The sequence below is a fragment of the Toxoplasma gondii genome, chromosome XII, assembly GCF_000006565.2.
Source record: "Toxoplasma gondii ME49 chromosome XII, whole genome shotgun sequence".
NCBI classification, from domain to species: domain Eukaryota; phylum Apicomplexa; class Conoidasida; order Eucoccidiorida; family Sarcocystidae; genus Toxoplasma; species Toxoplasma gondii.
Genome location: NC_031480.1, coordinates 5,092,748 through 5,108,998, shown reverse-complemented (window position 1 = coordinate 5,108,998; position 16,251 = coordinate 5,092,748). Strand labels below are relative to the sequence as shown.

The 16,251-nt window shown below is 53.3% G+C and overlaps 1 protein-coding gene across 1 annotated transcript; it reads left to right on the top strand.

The window, feature by feature from the left end:
• Positions 1–1,021: 1,021 nt before the first annotated feature.
• On the top strand, positions 1,022–14,765 carry TGME49_250680 (TBC domain-containing kinase (incomplete catalytic triad)). Its single transcript, XM_018780932.1, has 8 exons — positions 1,022–4,449; positions 5,343–6,500; positions 6,999–7,069; positions 7,608–7,663; positions 8,578–8,677; positions 9,499–9,639; positions 10,644–11,010; positions 11,287–14,765. Exons 1-8 carry the CDS (start codon positions 1,647–1,649, stop codon positions 12,252–12,254), a joined length of 5,664 nt encoding a protein of 1,887 aa, XP_018635070.1. The 5' UTR covers positions 1,022–1,646; the 3' UTR covers positions 12,255–14,765.
• Positions 14,766–16,251: the final 1,486 nt, after the last annotated feature.

Genomic DNA, 16,251 nt, shown 5'->3' with positions numbered 1-16,251 from the left:
CAGTGGAGCCTGGCGCATCCAAAATCAATACAACTCCCTGAGAAGTTTAGTGTGGGTTTACTGCGCTCCTCTAAAAAAATATCAATGCACTCGTTTAACTAGTTCCGAGACACGCCTTCGTGGACGGAAATACACAGGAGGACTGAAAACAACTGCGGTACGAGGTGCACACGCACGTTGCTTTTCAGATCGAACATTTGGGGTGGTGAATACTACGTGAGCCAGCTGCGAGGCCAGTCCGGGACCGTAGGGCGGCAGCTCCAAGAAGCTCAATCCGGCAATTGCGATGCTATTTCTTTGCTTTCTTGTGAAAGTGTCTTGTGAAATAAACCGAAATCCCCGTGAATCGTTGCAGTTAAACGCATGCTTAGGTACTAACTGGAGGATTCTCCGATATATAGCCTACTATTCGATAAAAATAATGAACATATAAACACGAACGAAATATCTGTGTGCCGTCTGATACTCCTTTCGCCTACAGCTAAAACGCCCTCAGCAAGAAAGCGACGCAGCGGCCGCCGGAGCGGCACCCAACCTTTCCCTAATGCTTTGTCGATACGTCCAGGGACGGAGAATTTCCTCCGTCGCGTTCGCAGATTTCTGAAGGGAGTAAAAAGTTCACCGAAATGCATAGAACGCGTTGAGTCAAGGCTGGAGCACTGGCGTTAGAACTGCAGTCACTTTTTTCTCCGGAGCTTTCTGGCCTGCAAAAGTAGCAAAGCAATCCGTAGTACTCGACAGCGAATCAGATTAAGATCGCGACGAGGTGAAGGGAGATACGCCAAGGGTGTGAAGGGAACCACTTGACAACTCTGCTACAGAAACTTGGAAATATACTGAATCGATACACTGCATGGGAGCCGACCCCCAGCTTTCTTATCGTTCTCCCGTACATGCACGTGTCGATTTTCCCCTTGGCATGCGCGCGCTGGCGGGCACAGCTGCCACCAAGTGTGTGTTCAACAACTTTTCCCCGGGATTCGTGTGCTCATCCTCCCCTCGTTTCTCTTAACTTGTGTCTCTTGTACTCAAGGAGTTGCAAGAGCAAGTGACTGACTTGCGTAGGGCGGACGTACGAACAGAGACAGCTTTCCAGCGCGAGCTATGTCCCTGCTTCAGGTGTGTTACGGTTACACGTGGCAAAAATCAAGAGGTTTCCCGAGTTTCTAGTTCCTTCGGATATTTTAGCAGTCCGTATCCTTTTAGATGTCATACGAAATCGGTTCTACACGTATGGTTTTCTCGCAGACCAGAGAGCTTCTCTCTCTGTATCTTCCGCCTACAGACATCGCCCCTTTCACGACTTCTGTGGCTACGACACAATCCATATCAGTCAGCTGATGCTACTCTCTTTCCGCCAGGACGTTCCTTAGCTTGAGTGGTTCCTCTCCACATCCTTTCCCGACACTGAAAGTCGCTGCATGTTCTGAAGGATGCATCAGTCTTCCGTTTTTCATCTCTGCAGCAGCCTACACACAATCGGTGCGCGATTGGAGCGTTTTCACCGAGACAGTTCTGCAAGCTGTTTTCATCCCAGAGGTCGGACGAGACCTCTGCACTTTTGCGATACCCAAGAAGGCTGCTTTGATCGTTCTCCAAATCGAATAAGTCTTGATGGAGTAGAGAGGTAGCCCAGAGACCGGAAGATGGCGTATCCGCCCGTGTGCGAGACGCCGGGGGACGACCTCGCCTCTCTCTGCTCGGCTTCGTCCGAGTTTCTTCTGGGATTCCAGACGTTTACTGTGGCGTCTGACCTCACCGGGTCTTTTTCTCCGTTGCAGGCTTCGTCCTGTGAATCGTCCTTTATCCCGCGTGGAACGGCGACAGGCGTACATACACCCTGTGAAACGCCGCTCGAGGCTCTACTGCCTGGCCCTACTTTGCAGTCGCCAACGTTCGAAGGAGACCACACCTTTGCAAGAGGTGACACAACTTTCCCTCATGGGGAAAAGAACCATCCTTGTAAATCTGTGAGCCGCAAAACGGCCACTGACGTGAACGCTGCTCCCGGCACAACGGACAGTGTCGACGACCGACCGTCGTCCGCGACTGCCGCGGTCCGGGGCGCTTCTCCTCCGTCTACGATTCATTGCGCTTCATCATCTGCAGAAAAACTCTCCGAACAGAAGACCGATGAGAAAAGCGGCTTCGCCCGGATCAGGGGGGCTCAGAAGAATGGCCTCCCCTGCGGTGGAGACACGCATCTCTGTCTCCAGGCGACGACGGAGACGACGACCAGAAGAACACAGGGGTCTGCCTCAGAGCCAGCAGGCGCACACGCTCAAGGGCGAGAAGAGGAGGAAGCCGGGTACCGCCAAGTGGTCACGCGGTTTCAGTTTCTCAAGCAGCTGCGCCATCCCCACCTGTGCGTGTACACTCACATTCTCCGTCGAGCGGACCGGTTCTTCGTCGTCTCCGAGTACTGGTCTCTGTCTCTCGCGGATCTGATCTACCAACGCGAGCAGGCGAGGACGCCGTCACCCTCCACTCGTTGCGACACTTCGTTCCTGGAAGCCGTGGCGCTCCTCCCCGAGGCGTTTCTGCGGCGCATGGCCTCCCAAGTTCTTTCTGCTCTCGCGTTTCTCAACGAACAGGGTCTGACCCACGGCCGCCTCTGTCCCTCGACCATCCGATTCACCTCCAGTGGAGACGTCCGACTGTCCGACTGGGGCCTGGCGCATCTCTCGCGGCAGGGGCACTTGGCGCCGCACACCCGTCTCGCACCCTCGCCGCCCTTTCTCACGCCTCAGCAGGCGCTCTTCGGTTCTTCCTATGCCACCCGCATGCCCCCGTTTTCAAAAGACGACACCTGGGCGCTCGGCGCTGTTCTCCTCCAGGCCGCGCAAGGGCCTCCCCGGCTGTTGCCCGGCGTCCTGCTGGCGCTTCTCGCGCATGCAGCGGAGGAGCAGCGGACCCGGGAGGCCGCACAGAGGCGGGAGGCGGAGGCGAGGCTTTCCCGCGTGAGACAGGGCGGCGTCGCAGGGGCTGCCCGAGAGGGCGCCTTCCACATAGAGAGTTTGACCTGTGCCGAGCGCCTAGGTACCGCGATGAAGAACTCCGGCAACCAATTAGAAGCAGAACGCCGAGAGAGCAAAGGGACGCAGGATGGAGAGACGGACGTCCGTACGTGGGAGACCAAATGGGAGAGAGAAGTCGAGGGGCTTCTGGGGATCAAGTGGGCCTCAGGCCCCTGGGACGACTGGGCCGGCTGCGAGCGGAGAATCCGAGGGGAAGGCAGCTGGCGTCTGGCCTCGCAAAATCTCGAGGAAGAAGAACTGCTGCCTCGTCTGCATCCACTCCGTACGCTCCGGGCGGTGGAACACGCGGCCATGATGCTGCTGTACGTCCACTGGGCCTATGAGGACCGCATGCGCCCCCATTTCGAGCGCATGCTCACCTCGCTCTCCAAGGAGGATGCGGGAGAAAGCCGCGAGAAGTATCGCTTCTCCGACGCACGCACAAAGTCCCGTCAGACAGCCTCAACCCCACAGATCACGCCCTCCTTCTCCTGCATCGGTCGCGGGATGACTCGCCGTCTTCTGGACCAGAAAGAGAAGTTGGTCGAGGAGCTGCGCCAGGTCGTCAGCAAGCCGTGCTGCCTCGTGGAGCCGGAGGCGTATGCCTCTTTGCTAAGTCTCCTCTCCACCTGTCTGGAAAGGCGCGAGAGTGCGCGAGAAAAAGAAGCGCATGCAGATGGAGCCGGCGAAGGGGAGCATGGGCAGGTAAAGCAAACAGAGGGGCAAGCGAAACGTGTGTCTTTGTTGTGTCACGCGTCGGCTGCTTCCTCGCAGGTCCCCGCCTTTGACGATAGCACCTTCTTGTGGGCAGTTCTCTGTTCGCACGTTGGCTGGTTCGCTGGCACGTCTCTCTTCCCTTCCTCGTTTTCTTCTCTGCTCCTTCACGCCTCTTCTCTTCCGGGCTACCACCATGGCGGCTGTGGCGCGTCTGCTGACGCGTCCAGCGCGGTGGATCTGCCTTCCGAGGCTTCTTTCGGGGCACCGTTGTCGCCAGGCTTCCGCGAGTTTCTGCGAAGAATCCTAGAAGTGAACCCCGACCGTCGCCTGACGCCTGCAGAAGCTCTCAATCTGGCGTGGGTCCACGAACTGCCTGCTTCTGTGCATGCGCCGGGGCCGCTGGTCGCGCGCCGGAGCCCAGCGGCCGGTCTGTCCCCCACCACTGGAGAAGGACGTTCGCAGAGAGAGGAACGGAATCCGGGGGAGATGTGCACGAGAGAACACTGTGGAAGCAAATCCGAGGAGACAGGTACGCACGGACGCTTGTGCGACACGAAGAGATGCGAGCGGGACGATGGCGCGGAGACAAGGGCGGTAGCCAGCCTGAGGAAGAGTAAGGAGATCCTGATGTGCCCTCAGACAGCGGAGGCTGCTCAACTCTTGCTTGACTTGCACATTGACGAAGAGCTTGAAAGAACGAACAACAATTCGAGGCGTAAGTCCAGCTGCACTCCTGGTGTCTTAGGTGGGTCGGCTCCAGAAAGGCCAGTCGGGCGAGCTGCGCCGCTATCCCTTTCCTTTGTCGCTACAAGTCTGTCTCTTGCGCATGCACTTCCGTCGATGCCCCTTTGTTTTCTTGCTCTGTCTCGCGGCGTCTTCAGTAGGTTCTGGCGTGTAAACGCGACGCCAGGTCGAGAAAACGGCTAGTCGCTCATCGATGAAGTACGCTTTTGATAAGGGCGTTTTTCAGCAGCCACTAACCGCTTTTGGTTAAACTCTCTTTGACCAAGATAGGTGTTCTGACTGGCAAGATAAGCAACTGTTTCGGGGAGACACAGGATTCAAGTCTCCATCCCGCATGTAGCTTCATGTTTTCCCGCGGTGTGAGCTGTTCCCGTGATGTTCTCGTTTTCTGATGTCTTCCACTCTTCCTTTCCACGCCCATCTCTCTCTGCCGTCGTTCGCCTCTGGCTTGTACCTTGTCTGATAATACTCTTTCTCTGAGTCTGCTTTGAGGCGCTGCCTTGAAGCTCATCGGATCCGGCTTCTGTCCCTGTGCGCCTCTACCTCGTTTGATCTCGTCGCTGTACCAGATCCTCTGTACAGAGACAGTATCTACGTATACTGCAACAAGTACATATCGTGGTCTAGCTGCAGTAGTTATGTTCTTTATGCCGGCTTCATATGGAGGATACGGCACTTTCTTAGTCCCAGTCTGTAGCGGTGGTTCCTTCACCTTCTTCTTTTGTCCCCCCTGCTCATCTTTGTCTCTCGATTTTGCCCCCTTAAAAACTCCTATATTCTTCCCCACGTCTCTGCAGTCGCCAAGTCTGACCCTACCCTTATTTCTTCTCCTCCGTCAACTGCCTCGTTTCCTATGTTCCTCAGATTCTCGCGGGTGCGCCTCTGTCCGCAGCTCTGACAATCTGAAAGACTACCTTTGGCGACACCACAACGTTCCCCTGGAGGAAATCTTCTTTTGGTGGCAACTCCGAGGCGGCGACGTCCACACCACCCTGGTGGACTTGGGCGCCTTGCGGCCGGTTCCGCCGATCCTTCGACTTCCGCTCTGTTGTCTCCTGCGTCATCAGTCGCCCTCCTCCTCTTCTGGTTCCTTTTCTGCGCACGCGTTTTCTGCTGTTCGACACCTCAACGATTACGAAAGAGCGGGCGAACTCTCCGTTCCCTCTTCGTCTTCTCTCTGTCCCTCATCTGTCTCCTCCTCTGTGCCTGTCTCGACGCGTCTCTCTCAAGGCAGAGATGCAGCACCGCAGAGGCGCTTGCCTCACTTTCAGGAGACTCCCGAGTCCTCCAGTTCTGTGTCCGTCTCGTCTCCTTCTCCCCCTCCAGATGCATGCGCCGCAGGCCACAAGGAGCTGGATGAAGGGGCGTCTCGCGCTCGCTCGAGCTTGTACGAGCGGCTTTCGTTTCTCTCGCCTCTAGTCGACTTCCGCCTGCTTCACGATCAAGCCCCTTCGAGTGAGAAGACAAATACCGAAAACTGCCCCCGCGCCTGTCTGTGCAACTCCCTTCCTTCTCTCCTCGCTTCCTGCTCCTGTTCTTCCTCTCGAAGAGACAGCCGCAACGGAGGCTCCTCGTCTCAGAAGCGACAAGGGAACACAAAGGAAAGAGACGCAAGACAAGAGGGGGGACGCGAACACATAGAAAGAGAAGGTGCAGAAAGCGAGGAGAGAGAAGAGGGAGAGCGTTCGGAAACTCGCGACGGAACGAAGAAAGGCGACGACGTAAGAAGCGATGCTTTGGGCTGCTCGCCCTCCGCCCGACCGCCACTGTCTCTAAAGCCGCGGCATCCCGCGGGGATCTCAAGAGACGAAGCGTGGGGCCGAGGTGGCGCACAACGCTCGGGTCCCCAACGATCAGCGGCCCGCGAGGGAGGCGCCCTGGATGACGAAACAGAGAGAAGAGAGGAAGGTTTCATGCAGACAGTCGTCGAAGATCGCAGCTTCTTCGCGTGCGGATTCAGTTCTGGACGGAATTGGCTTGAAGTCGAAATGAACTGGGTGGAGGGCGACGCGCGAATCAGAGGTAGGCGAACGTGGAGCGGTGTCGAAGTTATAGCGTCTCACATGTGTAGCTGAGTATCGTCTGGGATGCACAGGTGGCCATACTTGGTTCGTTTACGGTTTTGGCCTTTTGTTGCTTCTCCGTTCTCTTTGCTTGTTTTTTGTGGAGGGAGCGGGCTTTCTTGGCTCTAAGGGGAGTCGCCGTTACGTTTAAATATGTGTTAGGTCTTCTCTCGAATCATGTCACAAAAGTGCCTTGAAAACGTCATCTGCCTGGGGGCCGGGAAGCGGGAGAAAGCTTCAGACCGAGACAGAGAGGAACAGGTAGAAGCATAGATCGACTTTTGCCGTGTGGACGACTCTGAAAACTGAACAAGGACTGGACGCAGGAGTTCCACCGAAAACTTGAACACAAAAAACCATCGAAGATAACGCCATGCTCCTGAGCGTAATGCTACAAGCTGAAAAAAGGAGCAAAATGTAATACACAAAGGATCTAGAAACTGTTTCCTCTTCGCAGGCGTGTCCATTCAGGACACCGTTGCCGCTCTACAGGAGGCGGACCGATTTTCTGTCTCGCAAATGCAAGAGGTAAAAACCCCACACGAGACACGCACAACATGCATCTCCATTCATTTCGCATCTTCACACACGCATATATATATATATATATATATATATATGTTTATGATTGATCGATCTGCTGCAACAGTGGCTCCACCCTGAGAGCCATCTGACTTTGTTTTGGGGATTTGAGGACCTGAGGGAACTTTGCATGTGAAGGCACTCGGCAAAAGTCCAGAGACTCCGAGAAGCCGTGTCTAACGGGGTTCCACAACAGCGTTTTTGCATAAACAGACATAGTCCTTTTACGGATTCTCTGAGTTGCGTTAAACATAAGACCGGTAGCAGCAAGTGTCGGACTGTCTGTCTGAACACGATCCAAGGCACACTTGAGAAGGCGTCTTTTTGATATTTCTTTGCGTGAGTGGGCCGAAGCTTGAGTACGACAGCTAGAAAAATTGTGGAGTTCGAGAGGGCCAGTATAGATATGCTCTAAGGACGCCTGAAACTTACCGGTTTTCCACGGTCCCGAGTTCCGAAAAAACTCTTTGCGTTTCCGTCGCAGGTCCGGCCGCGGTGTCAGTACATGAGGCAGTTTCACTTTCTCTATCAACGGCTAAGGCAAGTTAGCACGCACCTCTGCAATCATCTGGTTTTTCGCGAGAGACTTTGGTTTGCTTTTCGGCATTCTCTTTGCTGTTTCTATAGAGTTCCGCTGTGTGTCTCGCTATCCGCCTCTTGAGTTCAGTTTCCCTTCCTGGCTTGCCTGTCTCCTGTTCCTCGAACGCATCCGTTTCCGCACTGCCTTGTCTCTTTTCGGCACCCTCTCTTCTGTAGAGTATTGGGACTAATGTCAGGCTAATCAGTTGGAAGGTTTCTTGAGTCACTGGTTCGCGGTCAACAAATGTCGGGCCTTTTTCTTCGCTCGCAGGAGAGTGTGGGCCTCGACATTCCGAGGGTTTCTCCCCTCTTTGGTCTCTGGTGTGTCTTTCTCGTCTCGCCTGTATGCATTTCGTGTGTTACGGTCCCCCGTCTGTCGTTTCATGTTCGTCTTGTCCTCGGAGCTATGCTCGCGTCTCGCGTAGCATTCCCATAAGTATATACACGACAAAAAGACATCACGATTCTGGCTCGGCTGGCAGGGAATTCAGGATCCCGTTCGGACTCACTGAGTTCAATACTACACAGGCCTTTCTGCGCTTCTCTCACTCTGGATTCCCGCACCTCCCCAGCCAGGATCGCCTTTTCGACGGAGAATCTTCTTGTCTCTTGCCACCTTCCCTCGTTTCCTGTGCGGCGCTGCGTTTCGACCCTTCATGAGTCTATTGGAGTGGTGGTGTACAGCAACCAAAATAACATGGTTGTCTCTCTCTCACATATCTGCCTTTCCGGCTGAGGTGACTCCTCTGCGGAATGTAGCCGCGGGTTTCCTGTGCCTCCAGCGCAATACTCTGTGCGTCTTCGCATTTCCGGCATGCATTTGTGTCTCTCGTTCCACATCTGTCTTCGTTTTCGGTTCTCGGTGTGGTTCCCAGGGTCAGACTCTTCCGCTCTTTGCTCGTCCAACTGCCAAAGAGTCTCAAGCGCTTGACAGACGAAGCAGCTGTAGACATTCCGCCTCTCCTCCGCCCGCAGGTGAGACGCACAGGAACCAGAGTTTGTATGTTTCCTCCAGACGAACGCCAGAAGGGAGACTCCGATGTGAAGTTTGTCTTTGTGCAGCCTCTTGTGTCAACTGTATCCCATCGAGACCATTGGTAGACCCGTGGTGACTTGCGAGAAATGCTGAACCCGTCAATTTCCACCTTCAGCCCTTCTTCACGACACACGAAGTCGTTTCCACGTTTCTTGCACTCAGAACGCTATCGCACCTACACATATCCTCTACCCTCGACCGCTGTGTAGGTTCCTCTCTCTTTATTTATCTGTCTATCTGTCCATCTATCTATCTGTGAGAAAGTGAAAGTGGGGAGGATGGAGATAAAGTGGGCAGGAGGAGAGAGGCAGCAGATGCGGAGTGAAGAGGAGAGGGGAGTCTGCTTCACTTTCACAACGCTATTTCCTCTGTACTTAGCCTCTACGCAGCCCCTGTGACTCTCTCTATGTGTCCATATATATCTGAGGTGGTTTTTATTTCTGTGCGGATACCTGCTATTCATCTACAGTTCCAGTCAGTGGATGTATACAGTTGTGTCCATATACCTCTGCATGTGTGTATCCAACATGCGCGTCGCGTGGCGGGTTTCGCTATTTGGAAAATCGTCTTCTTTGTGCCCGTTGTGAGGTCTCTCTTGAACTAAGGAGTGGGCTCAGTTTCTGTTTCTTGCATTTTGATGACGCTTTCTCTGCCGCCGTAGCGACCCTTCCTCTATAGCCTTGTCGCTTCCTCTGTTGCGTTTTTGTCGCTGCCTCTTGCAAGCGCTGCTCTGTTTCCTGACTTTCATGTGTCCTCACAGATTTGGGCCACGCTGTTGGGAGTGAATTTCGCGGCAGAGGTTGCGGCAGGGCCTTTCGTTTTCGAGCAACTCGTGCTGGAAAGTCTCGCCTCGCCTGCGGATCGGCTGCTGGCAAACGACGACTTTTCTCAATGCTACGAAGTGAGGCGGAAAAAGGGGTCAGCACGCATTCATATGCGCACTTGGATAAGTAAAACAGAGTAGGCGGGTCTGCGGACGTGTTCGCATGAATCGTTGTCCCTTAAGAGACACAGCAGCTTGCAAGTTTAGGTATGGCCTGTTCATGCACTACTTGCATGTAAGATTGTCTGCTTTACGTCGATAGATATACAAGGCAAGCATACAGAAGACATTGCGTACATCTGGTCGTTGAAACGTTTTCCCGATTCTTTGTGTATCTGTTCATTCACTTTTGAGCTTTTCATCGGCCTAAAAAGCGGCTTTAGGAAGCTTCTCTCGACTTCCTAAACTGTCTCGCCAATTGCCTGCATTTTAGTTCAACATCTCTGTGAAATTGCTTGCGTTCCTGCATCTCTTGATGCGTTTCTGCATGTGCTCCTTTGCTTCAGCCTCCGTTTCGTCGACATATTTGTCTCTTCACTGTGTTTTCTTTTCTTGGGGCTTCCAACTTTTGCGCAATTCGTTCGTCCCTGCTGCTCTTGTGTTCTCGTGAAAGCTTTTTGATGTCCTTGACCGGAGTGAGTTTCTCGTGTCCAGTTAGCTCACTGCGTACTTAGGATACTCTGGTTGCGTGCGTGATTCAAAAAACGATTATCGAATGCAGATACCTTTTATCACTCTGAAAATCTTTCCGAAATTAAATGTCATTCACTTGAGGAGTTCTCTTGTATGTGCATTATCGTTCGCTTCGCGCGTATCCGCTCTCGCCCATAGCTTCTTCTGATTTTTCCCGGTGAACCTATTTCCTTGCCGCCGTGTCTCGTCGCTTTCTCTCTTCCGATTCGCCGTTTCGACAAGAAGCCGTCACGACCTTAGATCGGTTGGCACAGACTATCAAACGGAATACTGCTCAAGCAAAGTAATTGATACAGGGTTGAAGTGTGGGTTCGTTGCGGGGCCGAAGGCAGAGCACTGGCTGCGCTTTTGGATCGAATGGTTTTTCTTTTTTCGTTTGCCCTTCACAGCATCACGACTTGCTAGGAAGCCGCTACGGTCGTCGGCAGCTTCGTTGCCTTCTGCAGGCGCTGTTTGCCCAGAATTCCGGGAGGAGTTCTTCATCTCTCTATCCCGTTCCCGCGTCACCCTCCTCGCTGTCGTCTTGTCGCTTTTTCTCTGCGAGAGGTCTAGACGCGATAGCGGCGCCCCTTCAGCTTCTGTACATGAACCACCCACAGATCGCACTGGCGTGTCTGGACAGACTGTTGACTCGGCAAGGCCAGTACAAGCTTTTTGGCTGCGACAACGCCGCCGCAATTGAGGAGCAGCTTGCATGCTTCAGTCAGTTGCTTTGTTTCTTTGATCCCCTTCTCGCTGTCCACCTCCAGCGAATAGGTAAGGGAAACGGTGTCGCGTGTCCTGCAGGCAAAGGCAACCAGGTGCTTTCCTTCTGACCCCAGCACCAAGAGAGAACTGAGAGCCCCCAAGCAGCTTACACAGTCCTCGGCGCCCTGTCCTCCTTCGCGTTTCGGCTTTGTATCTTCTTCCTTCGTGCTTGGGCATCGTTGCTACTCTGTTTTCGTCTTCTTCTGCAGCTCGGCTTGTGCTGTTTCACACGCTGCTTTCTGTGTGTCTGTTTTCTGCTCCCTTTCGTCTTGTCTATCTGTTTAGGCCTGGGTCCGGATCTGTACGCCCTGTCGTGGCTGTTGACGTTGTTCGCCCACGCTTTAGATCTTCCCCAGCTTTTCCTTCTCTGGGACTTCCTTCTTGTGCATCCGCCGTCCTTTCTCCTCTTCGTGTGCGTCTGCCTGCTCCATCACATTCGCCTTCCGCTTCTGCGTCTCGAACCCGACGAAGAGAGCTCTGCCCTTTCCTTGTTGCGCGCCGCCTCCGCCTACCTGCACGTCCCTGCCCTCTGTGGGGTCGCCTCTGCGCTCGAGAAGGAGACACCTGTTTCCGTGACGCTGCCGTTCCTAGCTAGGAAATCGGGTCTCTTTACCCGGGAAGGCATAGAAGCAGACGAGGGAGAGAAGAACGATGAGCAGCAGCAAAGAAGAAGGACGCGAAGAGCACAAAAAAGCTTTCCAGGGGGTGCTTCTGAGCAAGTACCAGCGCCTGCGGAGGAAGAAGCAGAGCCCGAGAAGGGGAGCGGAAGGGAAGACCCGGAGGGCGATGAAGGCCAAGATGCGGACTCTTCGTCGATTCAGGAGGTACACGGCTTCTCTCAGATCGGGACACAGACGGACGAAGAAAACGCACAGACAGCAACTCGGAAACAAGATGCCAGTCCCAGAGAAGACCTGGCTGCCTCGGCCCTAGGGGCTGTGCGGTTCTACATCGGAGATGATTTAGACGAAGAGAGAGAGAAACGGAGTGCTTCCTCTGCAGGACACGGGACTTGGCGGAGCCCATCTCTGGAGCAGCGGCTGCGCGCACGCCTTCTCGGAGGAGCCATGAGCAGCGAATCGCGAGAGGATGCCAAGAAACAAAAGAAGAAAAAACAATCTCTCGTTGCTGCTATGATCCAGGGACCTGCAAATCTGCTGATGGGACCACCGCGCAAGCCTCGGCGAAAGTTCGTCGCGGACGATGAAGAAGACTCTGACAGCGTGGCCAGAGGTACCGCGTTACCAGGGTAAAACACCGTAAAAAAACAGTCAAGAAACCTGTGTGCGACAAGCCGACATCGCGATGCTAAAATTCCTCGCAGAAAACAGTTATAGTACAAACATTGTATCGTAAAAAGCCGTCTGAAACCCGTTCAGTGGGACGGTGATGTACGGCAGTCATAAAGAGCCACGATGCAGGAACTGCTGATGCAGGCAACACTGTTAGAGATGCCACATACGTACATCCGCATGTATCTACACTCGTGCTGCCGCACGTTTCTGCCTCGTCAACACGGGAAAGATTCATCCCTTCACGTCAACGCAGACACTCGTGTGGGCACTTCACAGAGATGCTTTTTCCTTTACTCGGCTTCTCCTGATCTTCGAATGGGCTGTGCTTAAGCGGTTTCATCCCGTGGGTATGCACGCGTGTGCAAATTGGCAAATTGCATGCGAAATACGGTGTTCGTAGGCAGATATACGACGAGAGGAGCACTGTGTGTAGGAGTGCAAAGGCGTCCACGCACAGTTGCTTTGTCCACTCGAATGTCAGCGCATCTGCATGCAAGTGGCGGCATATGTGTATAGTAAGTTTGTATTGTGTGGTCACCCCGTCGATATGTGGTGGATAAACGCACGTTCATGGTTTCCGGTATAATCTGTGCTGTGAAACGGTCGCGCTTGCACCCTGGTGTGTTTAGGATCGATCCCCTTCAAGCGTTATTGAAAGAGGAGCGTTGGTGGGAGACGTTCGAGGACAGAAGGGCGGCAGAAGCCCCTCGAGGTGTAGCGCGTGCATGGAGACTAGATGCGGCGGCTCGAGGGAATTTCTTTCCTCCTTTCCTCAGTGTAGATGATCTCTTGGACCACCACATGCATGCGACAGTCCTGGATGTTCGCCCTGCAGCTTCTTTTCGTCAGGTGCATTTCATCACTGCTAAAAATGTGGCCGCAGATGCCCCGTCCGCTGTCCTCATTCCTCTTCTTGCTTCTGCTGCTTCCTCTGCAACCGCAATGGGAGCGCCCTTCCCGGCGTCTATCCCCAACTGGAAGTGTCCAGACAGCGCCGACGACGCGGCCTTAGGGGGATTTACCTACTGTGGCGCGTGCAGCGATATTTGTAACGCTTCTAGCACATCTGCGTTGCTTTTCACCCCTCAATCCCGTTCTTCTTCTTCGGTTCTCTCGGCACCTGCCTTGCACTCGTCGTCCTTCGGCGCTCGCCTCCATGCAACGTCCTCTCCACAAACACGAGTGAACTCTGCGTCCGTGGGACCTGAGCGGCGAGGCCGGTTTGGGGGAATGTCTTTTGCCGTTCCTTCTCGAGAAGGATTGGAATTTGCTTCTCAGAAAAATGAAGAGAAAGGGGGGACAACTGCGGATGCCCACCGCACAGATTCTCTCAACTATCCAGGGAAAAGCGCTTCTCTGTCCCCCCCTGTCATCACGCCTTACTCTGCTGTAGGCCCCTCTGTCGCACCCTCTTTGCCCTATTACAAGGAAAGCGTGAATGATGGGTCGCCTTGTGAGACTGTATACCCTCACGCGAATATGGTGGCCCCGTGGCTCAAGGGCGAAGAGCGAAATATTCATTTGATTGTGGTGACGGGAAGTCGCGCAGATGCGGGTGTGGCCCTTGCTACGCGTCTGCAGAGGGCCGGGGTGTTACATGTCTGCGTCCTGCGAGGGGGCATTGATGCCGTTCTCGCAGATGCTCCGGTCTGCTTCTTGGAAATAGGGACCTCTGGAAAGTGACTTGTGTTCTGAACGCATAGAGCCAAGGAATACACAGCGGCGGCTGGGGACGGGAAAGAGAGGGAGCTGAAGCATGGAAGGAAGGAGAAAATCCATCGAGAGTTGAGAGGGATTCTGCTTCCTGCTGTTTGCTCGAGTTAGAGACGTGAAATGTAGAGAAGGAGGTCAGGACCAAAAATCGGAGACATTGGGACGGCAGTGACTACGGACGCGATGTACTGGCAGAGAACGTCGACTATGACTAACGCAGATGCCGTGCAGGAACCAGCATGTGCCTACCACCAGACAACCCATCAAGGCCGCATTGGTTGCTTTAACATACTGCATATCTTTGTGTACGCATGCAATAATAAGCAGGATCCGAAAACAGACAGTAGTGCGGGTAGGCGTGCGCGCTTCCACTCCTCTGTCGTTTGCGTTTGACTTGAGGAATAGCGTCTCTTTGTACTGCGAAAACCCGCACACAAAGGAAAGAGACTGAAATCGCTACCTTACCTTGTAGATATTGGCAAGACTCGGCATTGGTGCTTTCTGTGTAGCGTGGTGTCTGCCAACGAAGTCAAACAGCAGTTGCTTTGTCATATGGCAGTGGCAAAATGTGCGCTTCTTGCTCGGCACATGCTTCTCAGCTTCCATTTTAGTTGCAGCAACATAAAATATACTACTAGTGGTTTCTTTAGAGTTGAGGCAGAACTCCCTCACAAGTACATGCAAATGGGAAGAACTAATGAACTCCGTATATGCATGTGGCGCGTGCGCCGATCTAAAATCGTGATGTCTTTTTGTTACCGACCGCAAATTCATTTTGTTTTGCAGTTCCTCCTACAGTTATCAACCGCCTACAAGCGGTATGAATTTCTCTTCGTGACCCTGTCTGTGTATATGCAGTTCTCTTGCAATTTTCGTGGTTGGCTGTTCGCAGCTGCTGAACCATAGGGAGCGCGGACAGGCGCTAGATAGAACGGAGATGGTGTGCCATATAGTGAGCGTCAGCCTCTTCTGGACGTGACTTATACAGATACGTTAAACATGAGTGAGACCGAGCTGTGAGGACATGCGATTTTCTTCGTCCTGTCTCAAACATGGGATGTGGTTCCGAGTGGGGCTTCCCAGATTCACAGTTAGCAAAATTTCGAGCACTGCCAGTTGTAGTCGTTTTGCCTGAATCATTTTTCCGGGTAAGGGTCCGCCATGCCACAGAGACGTTTTGTAGTCACGCTACTAGACAGTGGGCGTACTTGCATTTCTTTCCTGTTCTGCTATGTCTAGTTGCGGGCCCGCCGAAGCGACATCAAGCAGTCTATCCTGAAGCTAAATTTGCATGCTGGCCCTAGACGCGCGGAGTTAGGCGAGCACGCCTGGCCCCGATTATTGCTTTTGGAGCGCTAGCCTATACGGAAGCAGTAACTCACACGAGGCATCCACGACGAAAATCACGTGTTTACTTTTTTTAAGCTTTGCTTTGCAATATCCGGTAGACACGCCACTGTTAGAGAGGTAGGCAGCCCCTGTTCATCTCGCTCGAGTTCAGGCATGCACTTCTGGGTGTTACAGAAGATGACGTTGCCAAACGAGTAATGTTGAGTGACTGTTGTCAGTTTTATCCTCGTCGCCATGCAATACCACCATCTTTTCCCAAGATACTAGAGGAGCTGGGGGAACTCAGTGGGGTGATGTGGACGCAAATGAAATAATAAAGGCTTGTGGCTCCACCTTGAATCCATTGGTCTTTTCTTCCCAATGAACGCTATGAGGACCTTCCAGTAAGTTGTGAACACATTTGCCGTTGTTCCAGGCCACCAATTAAGACAGGTGCGTCCAAAGAGAACATGCCTGCACCTTTGCACCAATGCGAACGTGAGGCGAATGCCGCTTTCGCTTGTCTTTCACACGTGGCCTCAGAAGCCTCGTTTAATGAAAAAATATCTCTTCACCAATGAATGCGAACAGATACTCAATGCAAATCAGTTTTTAATGAATAGGCTCGTCTCTCGAATCGCATTGAGCGATGAACACGTTGTCGTTGACGGTGCGCACCTCGATTATTTTTTATAAGTTGCTCGCCCAATCACTACTATGGGGAGATGTTTCAGCAGCGCAGCTTGTTTAATCCCGTGTGTGATTCTTATCAGCATCTTGGGCAATGATAAGGAATGCAGGGCTCATTATGATCAAGGCCACGTGGGCATGAAACCGGGCCTCCCCGGAGCAGGAATAAAGAAACTCGAAGATAAGGAAAAACACTCACCTTCCAGTGTAGACAGTTTCGAAG